The following is a 20,695-nucleotide window of genomic DNA, read 5'->3' on the forward strand; positions in this document are numbered from 1 at the left end:
ATTCCGTCATAGAGCAAAAAAATTGGAGTACGTACTTATTTTTTTCATATCGAGTTCCATACTAGGGGTTGGGTTTATTGAACGATTCCTACCCTTGTTCTTCGTCCATTCGATATGCCTTCCGGCCTTTTCCCCCATGGTTCCGCCACCTGGACTTCTCTCCGCTTTATCCACTAGCCGACAAGACCTTTGGACAATGCCATTACTTGAGCCAGTACCCCATTAAAGCTCTAGGCCATGGGATCGCGATCACTAAATGCTTCAGGGTTCGAAGGAATATTTGTGACGTCACGCCATTCAGAAATCCCATCAAAAACCCACTAGATAAGACAATTAAGATAAGATGTTCTAGTATAAATCTATGCCATCGTCTGAGCTCTCCGTGAACCTAATGTTCTTGGCCTCACACTCACGACGACGAGTTTCTTCCTTGTTGAGAAACTTCTTCAGAGCACTTACGCGCTCCCCCGTAAAAACATTGTACGCGGCCTGCTGGTCTGCGTCATAATCCTGGGGTCGCTTAATAAGCGTGAACATCCTTGGTAAAGGCGATTTTCTCACCGGCGGGGCCATATCTGAGAAGCGATGAACGCCCTTCCGTTTCAGAGAAGGTATTCCTGTGGCGGCAAAGTTTTGCAGCCGCATAAGCCGTTTTAGAAGAAGATGAAGTGCGTCCAGCGAAAGTCTATCGCAGTATGACAGATTCAGTCGTTCAAGGTCAAGAGCATGTTCAGCCAAGGCGAAGATGGCAATATCGGTTACTCGGTGGACGCGAACAAGGCTTAGTCGTCGCATATATCTCAGTTCGGCCAGGCAGAAAACAGCCAAATCGGTCAAATTTCTGCAAACTGAAGTCTATATCAACAGACGCAGCGAAAAATATAGACCAACTCACAACCCACATCGATGCAGCGCAGTTTGGTGCATGACCGCGCCAGTTTGACGATGCCATTGTCCGTTATTTCTGACACGTGAGCCAGTAGGAGAACATCTGAGATGCTTGAGATACACAGTTTGAACCCAGTAAAGCATTAAATAATCACCCAGGTGGTCTCCCAGTTTGGAAATACTCTCTAGTGTTTTATCAGACAGTTGTTTGCATCCTGTTAACCGTAGATTCTGTATTCGAGGGGCATGGCTGACGAGGCCATCAATCGCAGCGTCTGTGATCCCCGTAACAAACGAGAGGTCCACTACCCGTAGGTTGTCGGCCGTATGGCGAAGGATAAGTGGAGGTAATTCGTCGAACCAACTTGTCGGTCGCGGGGGTAGTGGCTTATCATAACCGCTCGAAGTTGTGACTGGGGTTGTGGACCTCGAGGCAGAAATAGCAGGAAATGCCTTGTCGGTCAACAGCGGACATCGAGCAAGGCGAAGGGTGCGTAATTTCCTTCGTCAGCGTGATGAGACTATTGCAATAATCGAAGGGAAGAAAAAGTACCGGGAATACGTGAAAATGTCGCGAACTGAATGTGCAGAGAGGAGAGGAAGATCACATAGCTCGAGAACAGAAAGACGAGAGCAGGTTTTGGCGAGAGCAGTGATGGAGGCGTCAGTGAGACCCGTAACGCCGTTGAGTAGAATCCATTGGAGCGGCAAGGATTTGGCACTGAGTTCAAATATAGACACGTCTGTAATCTGAAAACGAGAATCACTCTGTGGCCGAGCTTCAAATGGGATGGTTACACACCTGGTTGCAACCACTAATATCTATTCCTTGCAAATTCAAGGCGTTGTCGGTGAGCAATACCACCGAGCGGTCCGTTATCCCGGGAACTGCAGACAACACAACTGATTCCAAGTGGGGAGACTCGGCAAAAACGCGAGCAATATCGTCGTCGGAGATGGGTTCAAACTCAAGTTCGAGTTGTTGTAGGACGAGATGCCTGACACGACGAAATTCGCCCTCGGTAGGCAGCCGAGACTCCACTGTGACCATGTCCTCATGGAAGGACGGCCTGTTGAGAATATTCAGCATGGCGAAACATGCAGGTCGCAAGATTTGGGGGCCGCGGAGAGTAAATGAGATTTGAGTCCATCATTTATCTGTCACAGGTCAAAACTTCTTGAATGTCGACCACGAGCAGCAGTCGGACTGCAAGGGCTTCCCCTTCCTCAGACTCATCTCGGCGCGTTACCCCAGCAGCACTCAGAGCCATTTTCGCGTCTTCACGCACTCCAAACGAGGAAAGATCAATCTCGCGTGTAGCATTTTTTAGGTCAGTCTCCAAACCTTCTCTACGTCCAACTTTGACACTCGAATAGGTTCTCCGGCTGGCTTCTTAGCTGTCTGGCCATTTCACTTGCCGCTTCCCGTGGACGTGCGATCAAGGGTGGCGCAGCCCTTCTTGGTGTTGTATAACACTCACAAAATATCTACCGCTCCCGACGCTATCACTGCAACGACTTTACTCGACATATTCAATGGCCCACCGCCTGAATATGCCACGAACTCTTCATCCTCCACTGTAACGCCCAACAACTCGCGCAAATTAGATGATACCAATGCATAAACATCGTCTTGTGTGACGACGCCATTGGCAGCCAGCATTGCCTAGTGCTCAGATTCAGCTGATTCCAGAATAAAAGCGACTCAAACGTACCCAACGCAGATCGAAACCCATGCTCTTCACGTTCTGTGCTTCCTTACACCTCAATCCAACCTTCACTCCTTCTTTGATCAAAGTCGCAAGCGTCGTGTCGTTGGTTATGGGTGGGCCCGGAAGTCTACTAGGAAGTTGGCATAAATCAATCTGTGGCGATATTGCTTACCCTCTGAGAGTCTCCCATGACCCAAAGACTGGTTTAGCGTCCAGAATGACACCTATACGAGCTCTCCCTGCACATAATCCAAATTGATTTAGTGGATGAGAGTTGGTATTCTTGTTCGTACCAATTTCTCTGGCCAGAATGTGGCTCTCTGCAGCACCGTTAAACACCATACGCATCCGGGAGCCAAGCCGATCCTCGATGTCTGCTTTCAGGATTAGCAAGGTGGCCATGATATCGGCGCTGTCAACATCAACAACGAGCGGCACAATACCCTGGTAACAGTGTTAGCACCAGGACATCGCTCTTCGCCGCTTACTTACCTCCGCTGCTTTCTTGAACCACGTTCCTGTGTCTGAGGCTTGACTCTCCCACCCCAACAACAACCTCCGCAGCGCCGCGATTTGGTTGTTGACGCTACGAGGCTTCGAGAATGGGTCACTGCGATGTATTGAGACATGCATTGCGCTGAATTTCTGCAAAATGGCGCCTCTTTCCATCGCATGTAGACGTCCCGTCGAAAATGTTGTTGAAACACCGGCTATGAAATCGCCTTGGGCTCCAACCACTGTGCCAGTGGTAATGCCAGAGCGATACGCCGATCTGTAGCTCTTTGAATATTAACAGAAGAAAGGGGAATGTGCTGCTCACAAAGCATTCCGGGTGCCGAACATCAATGAATCCACTGCATACACCATGGCTCCGGGATCCTTCAAAATTTCGGGGACATTTTCCGATAACGCATCCAGCGACAGCCCGGCACCAGTTGACAATTCATTGTGAATCTCCTCTGTACCCAACGTCGACCCAAATGTCATCATTCCTGGCACAATGACTCCACCGTCGAGGTTCACATGTTGGTCAGAGGACGCGTCAAATGAGCACGTGATCGCGTTTCCGATGCAGTCGATTCGCCCGTCCACAGCGACAACATGGAAGCCGACATCGCTGGTGTGAATAAAACCATTATGGTGGACCGTTCGCACATCGTCGAAGATCACTCTGCGCGCCTTGTTCAGATTCGCCAAAGGGGGGAGGCCCTCCCATTCAATAGCCCGCGATCGCTCCTTCTGCCAATCCGGAACGTCGGGAAACTCTGACCACCCTCGACCATCTTTTCCTACGCCAATTTGGACTTGACCCCCCTTCTCTCCAGATCGTCGAGGCAACGGGATCTGTAACTGGCCATCGATCCATACTTTGATCGGTGTTGCACCTAGTTGAAGTGGGTTTGAATCCCATAACACGACATCCGCGTCTGCGCCCTCTTCAAGCACTCCTATCCGATGATCTAATCCAAGGGCTTTAGCAGGTACAGAAGTGACGGAGGCCAGTGCCAAACGTGGCGGCAATCCATAGTAGTGCGCAACTTGGGCTTCTTGAGCAAGATACCGCGAGTTGATAACCGGGTGCTGTGATTTTAGAGCCACTGGTACCTCCAAATCTGCCAGTATACGCGCAGCGTGCTCGGAACCTCGAAACGATGGGACATCATATCTGCATATCGCGGTCACGAGGTCTGCTGATGAGCCGCAACGGGTTCACTAACTGGTAATTCGACGCGAAAAGCGCGACAGTTGGCAATCCTCCCCATGTTCTGTTCAGCAAATGCGGCACTAGCCAAGCTTCCGACGCGTGTTGGAGAGAGGCAATGGGAAATTCGAATTCATTTGTCAACTGTGGGGTAATGAGAATCTAAACGCATATATGTACAGGACAGGGAGCTTACTCGAACGAGTGCGTCGATATCGACTGCTTCCTGACAAAGTGCGCTGACCTAAATATTGCTTGGTACTAGCTTGCGAATATATAGGATGGTAAATACCTTGACTTTGCCGCGCAAGACGTCGACGAGGGTCTCCACTCGCAAGTCCTCCGGAAATGCACCCATCGACTCACTCCACAACCCTGCTGTCGCTTTCTCGCAATAAGAGTCTTGCAGTGCTATGATTTCCCGTGCTTGAGCGTAGGCGGAACGCAATGACCAAATCGCATCAAGACGTGTCCCATACTCTGACGGCGTCTCGCCGCATGCTTGCCTGTCGGGCGTTCATGTTAGCAATGGTTATGCCTTAAGGAACCGAACAAACACAAGATGTCTCCAAAACTGTGGATGAGCTGAACCGAAGCGTGGCTCAACGAGCATTGACGAAGGGGACCGTTCAACAGTCGGCCGCAACTTGGCCACGAATGCTTGTGAACCTGATTTTCCCAGTCAGTTCCATACTACTGCGTTGAGTTAGTTGCGCGATCATCTAACCTATTGTGTTCTTTCCACCGGACTGGATCAAGGCTGAGGTGACACCACCAGCCATTGCCAGCTGGAACGCTTCGTCATGCGTGTTGAAGCCGTCGATGACTTGTAGCCATGGAGTCGTTGGGCCTTTACTGGAGACCAAATCAAGATTTCCTGATAGTTCCAAGCTCAGTGAAGCTTTAATTACTCGCAGTTACTCGTTCTCACCTGCCATGAATGGAGTACTCAATGCCCCCAAGTGGGAGTGTATGTCAACTTCAACCTTGATATTCAGTCTACGGACGTAGAATAATAAAATGTGCATACCGAGTCCTGCAGTGACCCAACGACGATTAGCGTTCACAACTGTCAAATTGAGGACACGCTGAGTCGAGAGTTGTGTGGCCAGGTTGTTTCCAATTGCTTTGATGATTCCCTTGTCCAGATACAAGTCGCCTTGAATCCAGTGTGTTGCGTTCCCTCGCCCAACAACCAACGTAGCATTCGTGATTAACCAGGACGTGTTTACTCCGGGTTCGAAGCGGTCTGATACCTCCCGTTTGGCAAATTGAGACGAAGCGCCTGGTGAAATCTTGGCCTCAGTGCATTTCTTCAACACAGCTGGTGGCATCTTGACTGCAGGGTCGGTCCCTGTCAACGTGAAGACATGTTTATGAGGAAAGTATGTTGTTCTGTCAAATATCCACGCGAATAGCGTGACCAGGAATACGAGGAGTGGAATACGGGGAGAGCCACTCATTGCTGAAGGAGACGAGAGAGAGCGTGAAACACGAGGTTCATTGCAGGGTTGAGAGCAACACGCAACACGCCTGCCTGTTACCTCACTGACGGCTAAAATTTACGAACAACTACGCGATCAAGCCTCAGGTCTCATCCTCACTTTCAACAAATTCACGGCTCTTGAATTCGACCTTTTTGGCAATGTTTTTGGCTTGTAAGGTGCTGATAATGTCTGGCAACGGTTGATTACACGCGTCATAGGGGAGGTGAACAAGATATAGTACCTGGAATTGTCATATCTTCGTACCCTTTCACTGCTCTCTTCATGTTAAGCCATCGGCGTTGCAGAACATGGGCGCTCCACAGGTTCCAGTCCTCTTCGCGTAAGGTTTTCCAGTCAATTTCGGTATCGTCACGAACGTTGAGGACAGCAATTCTGGTTATATGGAATTAGGACACCGGCATTTTTCGAGAAGCACTTACTTGTTGATTAGTTTTTCAGCATCTGTACGGCTCCAGCGAGCACCTGTCCCATTCGTTTTGTGCTTCAGGTTGAGTTTATCCAGCCATTTGATACGACATTGTTGACGACCTCTTGTCCCGCCCATAAGCTCTGCAACTTGGGTCCAGGGAACATCATAGTCGAGATCTTTCCCCTCTTGCAGTTCCAGCACAATTTCACTAAGCTTTTCTTCTTCTTCCGCAGTCCATGGTCCTTAAAGCAACGTATAAACTTGAACTTGATGAAGCGGGAGCTCAGGCTTCTTACCTGTCTGGCGAGCATCTCGGTCTTTGAGATAATTGCGATAGCGGTCGCGACAGTCCGTAGCTTGGCGACCGACCAGGGTAGAAACCTTCTCCCAATGCTTTCCAACGGAAACAACGGCTCTGAAGAAGATGATTGGTGAGTGAAGTGGGCAACATTATGATGCGCACTGTATAAGCTTCTCGTCCTCAGCTTCTGTCCATTTCCCCTGTTGTTTAAGTGGATGACGCGCACGTCGAAGATGGTGGTATATAGCATTGAGCGGTCGTTGAGGAACTGCTCTCGCTGAAGAAATATTGAGCACGCAGCCTATGATCTAGAATTAAGAGGGTACCAATTTCAGACCAGAACGAAGAGTCTTTCTTGGCCTTAGTGTCAGGAAAGATGAGCCTATCGATGTCTTCCTCCGCAAGCTCGTGGAGAGTTTGGTACTTGACCACCGCATCTGCTGCAAGCTTGGCCTCGAATGTAGAGAAGACGCCCTTTTTGTACACCAGGCCTCCAGGGAGATCAGCGAAAAGACTGGGATAAGACTTGGTCTTACCTTGTTCCTTCGCCAACGCAGCAAGTTGATCGCTATTCAGCCACTTAGTTGCCAGCAGTTCAGCATGATCAGAGGTATCCGTGTCGGTGAGAGTGCTTTTGCTTTTACGTGGTTTGGAAGCTTTCTTGGACGTCGATGTGTTACTGGTGGCCGTTCGAGGTTTACTGGGTACATTGGTGGAGGAGCCCTGAGTGTGGCTGGACAAGTCAGCGTTCTGTAAGGCTCGAAGAATGTCTTCGTTGGAGTCCAGGCCTTCGAGGGAAGGGAAAAAGGCTGTGAACGTCTCTTGGGAAGGTAATGGTAAGAGGGAAGCCGACCCTAAGGTAATCTGTGAAATGGTGAACAACTGTGGGGTATGTATCCATATTGACGCACTGAATCCTTTCGTCGCTTTTCCTTCTGGGGTGGTGGCTGGACGCTCTGTTCAGTCCCCTCTCCGGCAGTGTCAACCGTTTCGTCGTGCTTGCGTTTCCGCTTCTTTTTCTCCTTTCCCGACGCGTCAGATTCCGCGAGCACTTCAGGATCCTCTGAGTCTCTCCTCTTTTTCTTTTTCTTTGGTTTATTATCTGCGTCGTCCTCGTGTTTTCTTTTCTTCTTCTTGTGCTCAACTACACTCGGCACTTCTGGATCTGGCTCTGCTGAGAGAATGTCGTGAATGCTATGTTTTCCTTTCTTTTTCTTCTTTTTCCTCTCCGAAGAATCTTGAAGTTGACGCTGCTCAATATGCTCTGTGTCCGACATGGTGAAATTGGAGGGGTGGCAGTGACGCGGGTGACTAAAGCTGACTAACAATCTAATCATCATCTTCGAACCACCTGTCCTCCGCATCTCTGTCCATTTCACTATCGAATGCCTCGTCCCAGTCCGCTTTATCATAATCGATTCCCTTTCTAGTTTTCAGAGACCTTAAAATGAATGATTTTGCTCACCTCAAGCAGTCCATAAATAAATCGCTCCCGAATGACACGCTCAAAGGTTGCCTTGGCGTCGTCTTCGTCAACTGGTTCTGGGAGAGTACTTTCCATCGGCTCATCGTCACTATCGCTTTCCTCTTCCGGCACAAACTCCTCCACCTTCTGACGTCTCAGTGTTCGCACTCGTTCTGCCTCACGCTATACCAGTTCAGATGGACTAGTGAAAAATGCAGAAAGCTTGCCTCTTCCTCGTAGTTTCCTAATAGACTCCCTAGTTTTCCTACATGTTTTGTTGAGCCCTGCAGGAAGTCCTTGTCTGCCCATGTTTTCTCAGCCTCTCCTTCTCTTTGCCCGCGGCGACCTTGCTGCCCTTCATATAGCAATGGCCAGGTTGTACTTGCCGAGGTGAATCCTAGCTCAGGTGGGTTGGTACTGGTATATTTCAATCGTCTGTTGCGTATCGCGGGCAGAACCGAGCGTTGTTTGGGTGTTGTTACCGAGGAAAAGTACAAAAGTAGTTGGGGAGGCAGCCCAGCGGTAAGATATTGCTTGAGGAAAAGAATTGGCTCGGTTTCCGGATCGGGTTGAGAGCCCTCTTCAAGACCCAAGTACTTGCGAATCGCTGCGGAAGACGACATAAGGTTGCTTATCAATGTCACGTCTGTCTTTTTCCCCCAACCATCAGCACCAAAGAATGTCGACTCCAAGCCCACCAGTCTATCCTTGTCGCTGGAAATGGTGTCGAAGTGTCTACAATACTACCGCAGAGCTTGTTAAGCACGTCCAAAATCATGTGCAAGCCGAACAACCCTGCCGACTTCGTGATTTGGCTGAGCAACTCCGAGCTGAAGAAGGCATCGGACGGTCGATCTCTCTGGGACTAGGAACGAATAGTCAAAATTCCCACTCTTTAGACTCATTCGAGGCGTTGCGACAGCCATTAGCGATGTTATCACACAGCTCATCTTCGTCCTCCCTCGCTAACGCCCTTTCTCCTGTGCTACGACCCACAACACCGAACCTTTCAGCTATCGAAAACACATCAACGCCAGACGCCATCCCCAATCCAGAGCTTCCTGAGCTCGACACTATGATTTCACAACAGTTGTCCCCTTCGTCTCGACTGCCCTTCTATGGATCGCAGGACTCCGACATTTCCGTAGAGCGACAGCTTACACAGGATCTAGACATGTCTTTTGACGTCTCACAATCAAATCCATATGCAGGAGAGCTCAATTGGACAGGCACCTCACAGTCCCAATCTCAATCCTATTCACAACAACACTCCTCAGCGTCGTCCTCGTCCTCTTCACAATCACAGGCCGGCATCACGCAGCAACGCTCTACTTACACGCCCACCAGACAGCCGTGGTATGGCTCTCCGAATCATGCCCAAACACGTTCATTCCGATCTGGTTCAATGAAGTTGCAGTCACCGCCCGGTACACTGAACCCAAGTATGCTTTCACAACCTTTTCTGCACAGTTTAGAGTCGTCGTCGCCCTTTATTCCGCGAACACAAGCCCCGTATCAAAGCCAAAGCCAGGAGTAGGGACTTGGTCTTGAGCTCTTTGCAGAGGGGATGGAGGGTCCAGTTTGGAGGATGTCAGAGAGTTGAGCCATGAGTTGGCAGAACCACAATTTAATTTTTTAAGCCATCTGCACCGTAGCTCTTGTATCTGAAAAATGTGAAGAATGATAGCGATGACATAAGCTGACCTCCCTCTCTTTCTGAGACCAATGGCTCTAACGGTCTCTGGGGATGTGCTTCTGATTATCTTCGTGCACGGATTCAAAGGCACCGACCAAACTTTTTCCCAATTCCCTGAGCGCCTCCAGCACATTCTAACGGAGACTGTTCCCGATGTTTCAGTGCGCTTTAGTGCCTCTTGGGTGGGTCGTGACCGTTAAGCTCTCGGTTGCAGGTAGAATGCATCGTATTTCCGGCGTATGAAACCAAGGGAGATTTGGTAGGCCCCAAGCATGCTACACTGTTCGCCCCGCGAATAAACCGCTAGAATGAAGCTGTCATCCGTTTCTCCGACTGGTTAACGACCTTGACTGTCGAGAAGGAGGTTGCATCTGGCGGAGGTGCAGGGAGGGCTAAGATCGTATTGTGTGGACATAGGTGCGCCATCCACTTGCCTTTCCCTCCCGAAATTCATTCTGGCCTAGCATGGGCGGCCTTCTTACTGCCGACACTCTGCAAGAGTTCGTCAGAGGGAGACCAGATGCGAATGCCCCTTTATGGCCCAAGATAATCGCTTGCTTAGCGTTCGATACGCCTGTGCGTAACCCGCCTTTGCAAGTCCTTTGACTCAACAGACATTAGTACCTTGGCCTTAATCCTGGGGTCTTCAAGGACAGCGCGACGAAAGCTTTGGAATATGCTCAAGCCGCGCGAACCGTTGGAACTGGCTTTCTTGGTGCCCTCGCTGGTTTTGGAGCGAGTAAAGCGACCACTCCGCCGCCCTCCGAAACCCCACCCAACGCAGGAGGGTGGGGGAAATGGTCTGGCCCCGCCACTTATGCTCTAGGCGGCGCACTCTTAGCTGGTGCCGCTGCTGGAGTAACCTACTACAAGCGCGATGATCTCGCGCTCTCCTTCTCTTGGGCCACAGATCACTTAAAATATGTTGGCAACCTCTGGGACAACGCTGCACTCAATAAAAGATTGGAGCAGCTCGTAGAGTCTGAAGAGAAGGAGGGAATAATATTTCGAAAGTACGCATTTCTGTTAGGAGCTATTCCTCTCATCTCATGGCTGATAGCTTTTACACCTTCATTCCTCCGACACCCCTACTGAATAGTGCTGGACGGACTTTCATTGTACTGCCCAAGAAAAGCTCTCATGTAGCATCCCGGTTCATTTTAGCAAGAAATGGGCTTGCGACTACCGAAGTGGAAGCACACACGGGCATGTTTGCAGCGAAGACAAACGACGGGTATTATGATTTGGGACTCGAAGCTGCTAATGCCATAAGGACAGCAATACTGACGAGTCGAGGTACACTTGTAGAATCCTAACGACTACGATTATTTGTTTATTCTATTCACCACTAGACTTGTAACGATAGCCTCATTGAATATGCGTCCTCGCCGTCTGCATCTACAGAATAGTTAGATGATGGCTTCCAGTCTTACATAAGCACTAACAATATTTCTTTTCGACATCTTGAACGGAAAAACCCAACGTGTCCCGATAGAGAGACAAGGCCGCTCGATTAGACTTCCGAACATGCAACGACACACACGACGCGCGATATACCGATGCCATGGCTTTGGACATATGAGTTGGGGGTATTATTGGCGGGATGAATTCAAACAGACCAAATTCTGGGAGACAAATTAGACACTTGGTACTAGGTTGAAACTGACGCACGAGACTGTAGCATCAATTTTTTGGCTATTCCCAGACGGCGATAGCTACGCAGAACTGAGATACTAGTCAAGTTAGCGAGAGCTCATTTAAATCGACGATCGCAGACCTCGTCACATGCCCGTGAGGCTCACCGCCTTCCGGCGTTTCTTCATCCCTAGTAGCTGGCGGTCAGAACAGAAGGCGTGCCAGAACCTTGAAGCAGACATTTTTGCGAGGATATAGCCAACTATTCGCCCCTTGTGATCCTGCCAGTATATAAGATTCCCTGTTGTTTGGGTTTGCAGCAGATTCTTCACAACTTGCCTCTGCAACGTAGGAAAGAGACGGCCAAGTCAGGGCATGATAAAGGTAATATCTGAGAGTGTAGTTCTCGGGAAGGTTAAACAGATTGCATGCTTGCATCCCTTGCAAGTCTTCCATGCGCATTTGTCGAATGCTCGTGGTGTGCATTGAAAAAGGTCGGAGATGATCGCGACAATCATTCCACGGTCACATGCCATCGCCGCATCGCCACCTGTCATTCGCATATTTAATTTTGACTCCGTTCAACGTGTGCGCCATGCGGGTAACTAAGGAATCCTTGAACCTTCGTGAGCTTTGGAGGTAGTGTTTTTAGGAAGCCACACAAGTTGGATAGAAAAGAGTGTTACCGTGCAATAGAAAATCCGAACATGTGGCGGGTTCAACGGTTCAGCCATTCGCCATGCACCCACCTTTACTTATCACTTGGATCACTTGTCGGAGAGTTGCAATTGAAGATGACTCGTCGATGAAGCATCATGAGCTTCAGGCACATCTCAATTTACAGCTTTGGATAATTGTGGCTTTCAAATAACCACAAAAATCTCAGGGAACCTTTCTAGCATTGTTATGAGCGGCACTTGCCATCCAAGGTCATCAACGGTTTCGCCGCGGTGCTATTTCTTGCGCCGACGACGCTATGGCGCATCAACCCGCTACGGGAGTCACCAGGACCCCCGACAACCCCCTTAGAGGCCGGAGGCCGGGTTTGGGGGTTTTTACCCGAATTTTTTTGAGCGTTTTTGGCCAGTTTTTACCCGAATTTTGCCTCCGGCCTCCGGAAAGGGCCCATTTTTACCCAGTTTCGACCTCCAGCCTTACAGGGTAGTGCTAAAAAAGGCGCGAGGTCAGAAATCGGCTGGAGCGCATTTCAGAGAGAGAAAACTGGCTCAAGACGGGATCGAACGACGTCGGCAGCCTAATAGGGGCTACAGACCACGCGGAGTACGGCCGGTTACACCAAGAACAAGTGAGGGGAGAAGTTACCCGGTTGGGCCTCTGGCTCCCCCAGACGACGGTCACTTTTACCCAGTCTTACACCTGAGGCCCCCGGCCAAAATTGGGCCATTTTTACCCAGTTTGCCTCCGGCCTTGGCAAAAATTTCCGCAAATTTTACCCGGTCGGGCCTTCGGCATCTAAGGGGGTTGTCGGGGGTCCTGAGTCACCACCTGATAAGTGTGTCAATTGATTGACAGGATGTGATCGCTTAGCTGGACGGCTACAAAATGGCAACACGCTTTCGCCGGATGCGCCAACTGTCAAATAGCGCCACAACTTGTTATCGCGCTTGCGCTCTTTCTCTACTCTCATGGCCATTGCTTGAGTATCAGAAAGTGTCGCAGAGTCATCAACCATGCCTGGACCTGCGCTTCAATATGGACCAGAGCACTATACCGCAGACGAGGCCAGGGAATATGTCCAGTTCACCCTCATAGGCAACTATCTCAACTGTGCGCCATATTTCCTCACTTTTTCGTCGATTTTGAATCGTTTTATAGACGCTGTCGCGACCCTTCTCGTCTACGAGCTCTTTACTTCCCTTGACGACGAAGTTGCACGCATTTGGCCACTCAAATGGCGTCTCCCGAAGATTCTCTTCATGCTCAATCGCTATGTTATCCGGGCTATTCTTGTGTACGATTTCAAGACTTCTCCCATCTCCCTGCTGACGCGGCCGCTATAGTGCGCTTTGGATTGTCGCCGACTTTCCCTCTATTTCTCCTGGATTCTGCCAAGTTTACAGCTGGTGGCAGATGTTCCCTCTTCGGCTCGCTATTCTGGCCGCGCAAGCACTTGTGGTTATTAGAGTGTGGGCCATCTGTGCGTCTATGTTTGCATCAACTTGTCGATCCTGCTGAATGCGATGGACTAGACAATAATTCCCGCAGGATGCTCTATTTGCTCAGCTTTCTCTACGCTTGCGAGTTCCTAGCGGTCCTCGGCTCCATAATAATTGCTACTATTGACACTCAAGGTGTCGCACAACCGGCCCCGTTGTCCTGTGGTCTCATTAGCGTCAGCGGCTATTTGTTAAAGCGATATGCAAGTGCCACATGGATTGCCCCAGTCGTTTTCGAATGTAAGCGCCGCTCTCCCCGTACTTTTTCTCTCTACAATAATTGCTTTCTCAGTTGTCATGGTCGTCATTACACTGTTCAAACTTCTGCCTCGTTGGTCATTCCGTTCGCGACCTAACTCCCAAGCTGGGACTAGCTCCGGTCTGGCTTTCTTCGGTGTCGCACTCGGCTCGGGTGGAAACCCAACACTGGACGTCCTGGCCAGAGATTCATTGGTGTATTTTTTGTTCATCTTCAGTAGGTTTCACGTCAAGTTGGTCCGCGGCTTACGCTTATTCAATTTTCAGCCTTTTCCCTCACGAACGCCGTGATTTATGAATTGTCCTTTGCCGCGTACTACCACGCGATATTGTTGGGACTCACAAGCGCCATTTCATGCATTGCTGTGAGGAGATATCATTGTTCAGCTGGCCAAGCGTCGGACTCAATTCCTCTGACCAGGTTTCCCGCATGATGATAAACATTCGTTCGATTCCGGCGCCAACTTCCCACATCACCGAAGATAACGGGGAGGCGGTTTCTATTTCACAAAGCTACCGCAACATCAACGATGGACAATACGCGTACTACGGCAGACACCCATACCAAACGAGCAACTACGGCAAACCTTATCAACCCTCTGCATCGAACCTCGATCTTGACGTGGCGTTTGCTGACACTTATGGTGGTGGTGGGTTGGGTTTGGGCAATCTCCCTCCGGAGGCGGAAGACGATGTTCCGGGTACTGCACGGTCATTTCTTGGCAGCAAAGATGACCTTCGGCGACCCAGGAGATCAACAGACATCGCCTATCCGCCTAGGCCTCATTCCAATTCCCGACGGAAACCAGCACCAAAGGTAGCTGACCACTACGCTGGCCTGCCCAGTACCCCATCGACATTAGTCGCGTCTCCACCCGCATCACCCGTCGGAATGATGGCTTCTTCGTCGTCATTAGCGGCCGCTCCTCCCCGAACCTCGATATCAGGCAACGAACCACCTTCACTCCCTTCATCATTGCCATCTACATCGAGCGCAGGCCCTTTGCATACATATTCTCCGCCAGAAGGGGTCTATGAGAGCGGTTATGAGGCCGGATTAAGGATAGCAAAGCAAAGAAAGGAACGAGGTAAGAGACCGGGAACGGGAGATAGCACTGCTAGCTATGGCTAGTAAGTCGACTCGCAACAGGAATAGTTTTCGAGTTTGACGCTCACGCAACCTTGCTGTTGTTTCACGAAAGAGATCTGCTCCATCATTGGCGCTGAGTATCAGTATGGACTGGGAAGCATCTCATTACCCTAATGTCCTGAAACATGTCTCTATACTGTAGCAAAGCCACTGAATAATACATCTATGTGGAGACAACCACCTTCACATTACAACTACATCACCAGTGGCCCCAACCAATGAGCGTCTAGGTCGTCCATCAGGACGTTTTCCAATAACCACTGTTTCCATGTCTCGCGTTGGGAGATTTGTAAGCGTGTTCTGGAGATTGTCGTTCAAGAAACTGAGCGATAACGTTGTTATCCGATCCATGATGAGTTCGGCTGGCCGTTTTCGAACTAGTGGAAAGACGGCAAAATCAGAGAACGAGTGGTGAACTGACCCGACTGAGGGCATTTGAGCTAGTGGGTTGTGCAGATAAAGAATAGGCACACCTAAGGTTAACAGCTTGCCATGATCAGAGTCCCATTCCTTGACCAGGTCAAGCAACCGTGTGAAGTGGTCGTTCCAGAGAGTGAATGTTTGTGAGTTGATGACAAGAAGGCGCAGCGAAGAGGGAGGATGGACAAGTGTAGGTCCCGGGGTGGGCAGCGGTTCGAGCCAGGGATCTAACAAGAGGGCTTTTGCGACTGGTAGCGGTGATGAGGGGCTGCAGGGCGGCGATGAAAGGACGTCAAGCTTTGGACAGTGAGCTTAGATGCCCTTCAGCTGAATAGATGAACATACGACAGTGCAACCGCCAAACGAGTGGCCGGCAAGGGTGAGGTTGTCGCATTTAACAAGAGGGACTCCAGTAGATGACTGCCAGCCACCAAGATCCACCTGCTCTCCCTCTAAGCCCGCAAACGAAGCGGCATCTTTGGTATTGACGAGCGCGCTGAACGCTTCGAATATACGGTAGATTTCCTGTCGCCGGAACGCGAGTTGGTCTGTGCGGAGTGGAAGCACCCCCAGTTTCATGTCTTCAGGAAAACTAAGCTGGGAAATGCGTGTCAGGTCCTCAGGAAGTTTACAATGGCCACGTACGCCACGTCTTGCTCGCGGTAATAGAGCACTGTCCGGCCATTGCGAGCAGTTGTAGCAGGAGAGGTGCCGTCGCGGTGCTCAATGGCAAGAACAACGCGTCCTGAAGAGGCAAGCTCAGCGCAGACTTGACTATATGCCGTCCGTGAGCCACCAAGCCCGTGAGAGAAGAAGACAAGAGGCCATTGTTTGATGTTCTCCGGTGGATGTAGTAGCGGTGCATTGGGATGAACGGGGATCTATTGGAGGGATTATCATTCGGCAAAGAAGCGCTTTGTCGAACTCACCTTCAGCAAGACCCCGAAGAGATAAACGATTGGCCACAGTAGGAACGCTGAGATACCGCTGAATCGAGAAAACCCAACGAACGTTGAGTACACCGGCCTGTCAAGCCTTGGTTATGAAGCCAGAGGAAAGAAATATATAGACGTGCCTTAGCAGCCATGGTATGCTTTGCGGACCCTTGCGCTTCGATTCGGTTGGGTAGAAGAGCGTAAATGCGATCTCGTCAAGGACCAGTGCTTGCCCGTCGACTGTCAGCCCGCTCCCTACAGTAGACGGCGGCTGAACCGGAGAAGTGAGAGTTGTAGCCCCGACGGCAAAAGCGCCATGAGGGGGTCGAAGTGTAAACATGGGGAAGGATTGACATCATATTTTCTCGAGAAATGTCCTCTAGCGGTGTTGTCGGTGATGACTACGTCCCGTATATTTGGTTCGCATCGCTAGCTACAGCTAAGTACAGATCTAATCCAGACGGCTCTCAGCAGCCCTCCTTGCAAGCTCATTCAACACCACATCGTTCCGACGATTCAAGGAGAGTCTATCGAAAGTGAGGCGGAAGTCGAGCTCTGTTCCTGAGGCTGCCGTTTCATTCAAGGTGGGCATGAATGAGGGTCCAGAAAGTGAATCAAACAGAGGACGGAAGTCCTGCTTCTGGGCAGAAGACTCGGTGGAGACCTTGGCCGATATCACCATCTTATCTAGCTGCTTGCGAAGCGTCTTGATTGTCTGGGACAGCATTTGCGCGAACGTAGGCTTGTCCTCACCCTCATATCCGGCCAGGGTGACCAACGACGATACACTTCGGAGTTTATCAGTGGGGACAACGTGATAGAGTGTAAAACACGCACAAGACTTCTTTGAGATATGCGAAACTGAATTTGCTGGTCGAATCGGCCACCTCGTTGACCAAAGAGTCAGGGAAGTCAATTTCCTCATTGTCCTTGAGTTTCCCTTGCCAGTATTTAGCATAAAGGGCGCGCTCATCCCGGCTGGGGTCATCAAAAAGACTGGTGATCTCTGAGTTTATTTTGGGCGAACAGGGAGGATAGCTCTTACTATTTGCGATCGAAACGACTAGGACGGGTGCTCAGCCCAGGATCAAGGCGGTCGAAATGGTTTGTTGTTCCAACGACAAGTAACCCGTCGTTGCCTTGCAATCCATCGAGTTGGTTAAGGAAGAAGGACCGATTGCGGTCGTTGATTAGCGCATCCAAATCTTCAAGTACGACCACACATGGGGATAGTTGGCGAGCCTTAGAAAACACATCTAGCATCGCAGCTTCCTCACCCATCCAGCCTATAGATGTTGAATAAGAGTAATATGCAGCCAAGAGGCTTACTTTGGAAGGATTTGACATATAGAGGAGCAAAGCCGAGGTCTTCACAAGTCTTCATGACGACCTTGATGCTGATAGTTTTGCCATTTCCCTGTGTGCTCTCAGAGAATGCATGGAATCATCGTGAAGACGAACCGGTGGGCCATGCATGATGATGCCGCGCTAGAAAATGCTGGTAAGAACAAATGACCCAGTGCCATTTGACACAAATACCTTCCAAGGAATTGCGTATCGCTTATAAATGGGCTCTGACTTGAAGAATCCGTATATGTCCTTCTTCAAAGCCGTCTTGAACTCTGGATAGAATGAGGCAATACCGAGGCAATGCAATGGTACACACCTTCTTTAAGGATAACATCATCCCAGCTCGCCGATTGAATGTCCCGCCAGAGCTCGTGGTCCTTCTGCCAAAAGCCCTGGTTGTAGACCCAAATTTCCTGATGCTACTTTGCTCAGTACGGAGTGACAGGGTGTTGACGTATTGACTTACCAAGGACTGACTGTATGTGCCAGCTGCTAACACGAGTTTGCGGGCAGGCTCCTGCGGACCTTGATGCAAGACGCAGAATAAGGTGGAGGTGCCGAAGCCGCTGGGGTACTGCGGAGATATCAGACAGGTCGAATTTTGGGTTGCCTGGCGACTTACCGTGACTGCATAGACAATGAAGTCGTAGGACTGGAGATCTTGAGCGGACATAACGCTATGGAGGAGCTACGCACATCCCAAGCAACAGACGCAGCGAAGAATTCAGGTCTGTCCACGAGGACACCAGTTATTTTGCCTTGTGGGCGACCCAGAGGGGCAAAATAAGTGGTGGTGACCATAGGTGCCTCCGGAAGAGGCCTGAACAGTGCCAATGGGAAGTGTATAACATCATGGAGCGTAAGGGTGAGACTATGTTCAGGGTAGAGCTTTCGGAGGTCGTTGGCTGCTTGCAGAACCGGGTTAGCATGCGGGGCACCAGCTGTAGTAGACCAGGCTTGGTGAAACTCGTTGCCTCCAGTAGCAGAGGTCCAAACGTTGATGAAGTCGTCCGTCAGGTTGGCCATGGTGGATGGAGCTCAAGAGCAGTTAAGCGCTAAGGTCACACGCGTTCAACTTTAATAGAGCAAGTGCTGCTGCGGTCTGTTGTAGTACGTGTGCTAATACGCGTTCAGTTGCGTGTTCGGACGCATGGTCAGGCGATTGACTACTGACTGGATTTCCGCAAACAACGATACTTCGTCGTGGTAAGGTTGGGGTGATCACCGCCGCAGGAATAGAGGCGTGAGAATAAGTGTCGTGGGAGAGTTTTGCACTCTTGACCCTAACCTTGATGGCGACTTCAGCTGAAGTCCGTTCAATCCTCGACCTCCCTGCCCATCAACCAATTGCGGGCCCTTCCCAGCCTAAGAAGCCAACAGCGTCCGCTCCGCGTAAACCAGAAGGAATTTCTCGTGAGCTCTACTCGCTCATTGGCCCATCTTCCACCACCCTTGTCGCCCAATTCGCGAAACCACAGTTGAAACAAAAGCCAACATTTGGCGCCAGCGCCAAGGTTAAATGGTACCGTAACTTTCTCTTCATGGCGCTTTATCTAATGTTGAGAAGGGAGTGGCGATCTTTCAAGAATGGTGGACGAGCAGACTCGTTACAGCTCAATCATTGGACTAAGGCTACGAGTGATGCAAATTCAGGTGAGCACTGGATGTCGTCGCGTCAGTGTGTGTCGAATCACGCCGCTAACATGCGGTGAAGAGTACCAGTTTGCGAAATACAATGTTCAACGACCAACATTCACATACTCCGATGATGAATATAATAGCTTGCTTCAAGGTGCGCAGCTTTGCGGCTTCTATACTGACGCTGATTGAGGTGGCCAGAGGAGGGGTGGACGAGAGAGGAAACAGATTACCTCATGAGTCTTGTGAAAGATTATGACACCCGGTGGTATATCATCCACGACCGTTATGAGTACCCACGGCCAGAGGATAGTCCACGATCCCTTGAGGTATGTCCAATTTCTCAAGTCGACCCGACTCTCACTTTCGTGAAGGACCTCAAAGACAGATACTGTGGCGTTTGTCGTAAACTCATCCGAAATCGGCCGTGGACAGGAGACGATGCAAGTCGGCAGGCGCTTCTTGCGGGTTTTAACTTTGAGAAAGGTGTGTTTTAGTTCTATTTGGGGTTCCTTCTCTCAAGACCTACTTCCAGATAGAGAAGTGCTTCGCAAAAAGTATATCACAAGTCTGGAGAACCGGACTCCCCAACAAATAGCTGAAGAGGAAGCACTCTACGTGGAAATCAAGCGATTGGAACAAAATGAGCGGCGGTTCAAACGAGAACGAGACGATCTCCTCCGCACTGTCGCAGGAATCGAATCGGGTTTGCCTGATGTTGTTGAAGATGATGCACAACTTGCTGGAATCCTAGCGGACCCCAAAAGGAAGAAACGAGGCAATGAATTGGACAGCCCGTCAACACCGTTGTCTGCGCCGTCATTCAAACGGACGATCAAGAGCTCAGCGCAGGATATCCAGCACTGCATCACCCGCACGGAACCAAATGGTACATTCAACAAGTCCCACCAAGTTGCATACCTACGCTCGTTCAAAATCCCCTATCCGAAAGCGGCGCAAGCTCAGAAGGTGGTCCAGGCTATGACCGAACTGGGTATTTCGTCAACACGGTTGGTTATGCCAACAGCAGCAAATCTAGTACATCTGGAAAACGTAATGGATGCTGCGACGAACCTAGTCGAGACGAAAAGGAACGTGGACAGAGTTGAATTTGAAATCCAGGTATTGCGGGGCAGGCTTGGCATGCAGACAACTGCACCAAAAAACGAAGATGGTGAGCCAATGGAACTAGAGGATGCGGACGGAGAGGCAGAACCAGAGGAAGGTAGAGCTCAGAGTGTTGTAAGCACGCGAAGCGCCCGAAAACAGGTCCGTTTTTCATTGTTTTTTTTTTTTTTTGATATTATGTTAATTCTTAATCTGAAGCACCGACGGTCAATGTCTATATCCTCTGTGGATACGTCGGTATCCGCTCGAAAGCGGCAACGGAAGTAGTTTTTGTGTAATTATGATGGACAAAACGTGACCTGTGTCGATCCTCCTGTCTTTCC

At 50.1% G+C, this 20,695-nt stretch overlaps 9 protein-coding genes across 9 annotated transcripts; 5 read left to right on the plus strand and 4 right to left on the minus strand.

The window, feature by feature from the left end:
- Positions 1-348: 348 nt before the first annotated feature.
- On the minus strand, positions 349-8,608 carry MIND_00747700 (Carbohydrate esterase family 9 protein; the record flags this gene model as incomplete). The annotated part of the gene is made up of 28 exons (XM_037364175.1): positions 349-848; positions 896-991; positions 1,044-1,390; positions 1,442-1,638; positions 1,691-1,958; positions 2,370-2,554; positions 2,604-2,727; positions 2,773-2,839; positions 2,894-3,044; positions 3,093-3,372; positions 3,421-4,266; positions 4,319-4,446; positions 4,499-4,546; positions 4,595-4,808; positions 4,860-4,971; positions 5,030-5,179; positions 5,234-5,857; positions 5,907-5,978; positions 6,031-6,182; positions 6,230-6,461; positions 6,516-6,634; positions 6,683-6,797; positions 6,847-7,011; positions 7,057-7,384; positions 7,432-7,831; positions 7,872-7,942; positions 7,986-8,168; positions 8,255-8,608. 28 exons carry the CDS (start codon positions 8,606-8,608, stop codon positions 349-351), a joined length of 6,528 nt encoding a protein of 2,175 aa, XP_037219819.1.
- Positions 2,071-2,362, plus strand: MIND_00747800 (uncharacterized protein; the record flags this gene model as incomplete). The annotated part of the gene is made up of 2 exons (XM_037364176.1): positions 2,071-2,219; positions 2,266-2,362. 2 exons carry the CDS (start codon positions 2,071-2,073, stop codon positions 2,360-2,362), a joined length of 246 nt encoding a protein of 81 aa, XP_037219820.1.
- A 38-nt stretch (positions 8,609-8,646) lies between the features above and the next one.
- MIND_00747900 (C2H2-type domain-containing protein) lies at positions 8,647-9,522 on the plus strand (the record flags this gene model as incomplete). Its single annotated transcript, XM_037364177.1, has 1 exon — positions 8,647-9,522. Exon 1 carries the CDS (start codon positions 8,665-8,667, stop codon positions 9,520-9,522), a length of 858 nt encoding a protein of 285 aa, XP_037219821.1. The 5' UTR covers positions 8,647-8,664.
- A 170-nt stretch (positions 9,523-9,692) lies between these two features.
- Positions 9,693-10,997, plus strand: MIND_00748000 (DUF676 domain-containing protein; the record flags this gene model as incomplete). The annotated part of the gene is made up of 6 exons (XM_037364178.1): positions 9,693-9,842; positions 9,896-9,940; positions 9,989-10,098; positions 10,146-10,257; positions 10,303-10,694; positions 10,742-10,997. The coding sequence occupies exons 1-6, from the start codon at positions 9,711-9,713 to the stop codon at positions 10,995-10,997; spliced, it is 1,047 nt and encodes a 348-aa protein (XP_037219822.1). The 5' UTR covers positions 9,693-9,710.
- A 32-nt stretch (positions 10,998-11,029) lies between these two features.
- On the minus strand, positions 11,030-11,802 carry MIND_00748100 (N-acetyltransferase domain-containing protein; the record flags this gene model as incomplete). The annotated part of the gene is made up of 6 exons (XM_037364179.1): positions 11,030-11,079; positions 11,127-11,306; positions 11,353-11,414; positions 11,459-11,506; positions 11,557-11,617; positions 11,652-11,802. The coding sequence occupies 6 exons, from the start codon at positions 11,800-11,802 to the stop codon at positions 11,030-11,032; spliced, it is 552 nt and encodes a 183-aa protein (XP_037219823.1).
- A 1,205-nt stretch (positions 11,803-13,007) lies between these two features.
- Positions 13,008-14,883, plus strand: MIND_00748200 (uncharacterized protein; the record flags this gene model as incomplete). The annotated part of the gene is made up of 7 exons (XM_037364180.1): positions 13,008-13,104; positions 13,153-13,288; positions 13,338-13,474; positions 13,527-13,733; positions 13,786-13,968; positions 14,019-14,116; positions 14,173-14,883. The coding sequence occupies 7 exons, from the start codon at positions 13,008-13,010 to the stop codon at positions 14,881-14,883; spliced, it is 1,569 nt and encodes a 522-aa protein (XP_037219824.1).
- A 201-nt stretch (positions 14,884-15,084) lies between these two features.
- Positions 15,085-16,596, minus strand: MIND_00748300 (N-acetyltransferase domain-containing protein; the record flags this gene model as incomplete). The annotated part of the gene is made up of 6 exons (XM_037364181.1): positions 15,085-15,326; positions 15,375-15,618; positions 15,667-15,913; positions 15,967-16,202; positions 16,251-16,347; positions 16,397-16,596. The coding sequence occupies 6 exons, from the start codon at positions 16,594-16,596 to the stop codon at positions 15,085-15,087; spliced, it is 1,266 nt and encodes a 421-aa protein (XP_037219825.1).
- Positions 16,597-16,707: 111 nt separating this feature from the next.
- Positions 16,708-18,632, minus strand: MIND_00748400 (ATP-dependent Zn protease; the record flags this gene model as incomplete). Its single annotated transcript, XM_037364182.1, has 10 exons — positions 16,708-17,044; positions 17,094-17,252; positions 17,302-17,542; positions 17,586-17,673; positions 17,718-17,744; positions 17,796-17,878; positions 17,923-18,025; positions 18,073-18,180; positions 18,229-18,258; positions 18,303-18,632. The coding sequence occupies 10 exons, from the start codon at positions 18,630-18,632 to the stop codon at positions 16,708-16,710; spliced, it is 1,506 nt and encodes a 501-aa protein (XP_037219826.1).
- Positions 18,633-18,898: 266 nt separating this feature from the next.
- On the plus strand, positions 18,899-20,639 carry MIND_00748500 (Myb-like domain-containing protein; the record flags this gene model as incomplete). The annotated part of the gene is made up of 6 exons (XM_037364183.1): positions 18,899-19,259; positions 19,321-19,398; positions 19,446-19,573; positions 19,619-19,730; positions 19,780-20,513; positions 20,571-20,639. 6 exons carry the CDS (start codon positions 18,899-18,901, stop codon positions 20,637-20,639), a joined length of 1,482 nt encoding a protein of 493 aa, XP_037219827.1.
- Between the last annotated feature and the right edge of the window lie 56 nt (positions 20,640-20,695).

This window comes from Mycena indigotica (assembly GCF_014461135.1).
Source record: "Mycena indigotica strain 171206Taipei chromosome Unknown Mind.scaff0006, whole genome shotgun sequence".
NCBI classification, from domain to species: domain Eukaryota; kingdom Fungi; phylum Basidiomycota; class Agaricomycetes; order Agaricales; family Mycenaceae; genus Mycena; species Mycena indigotica.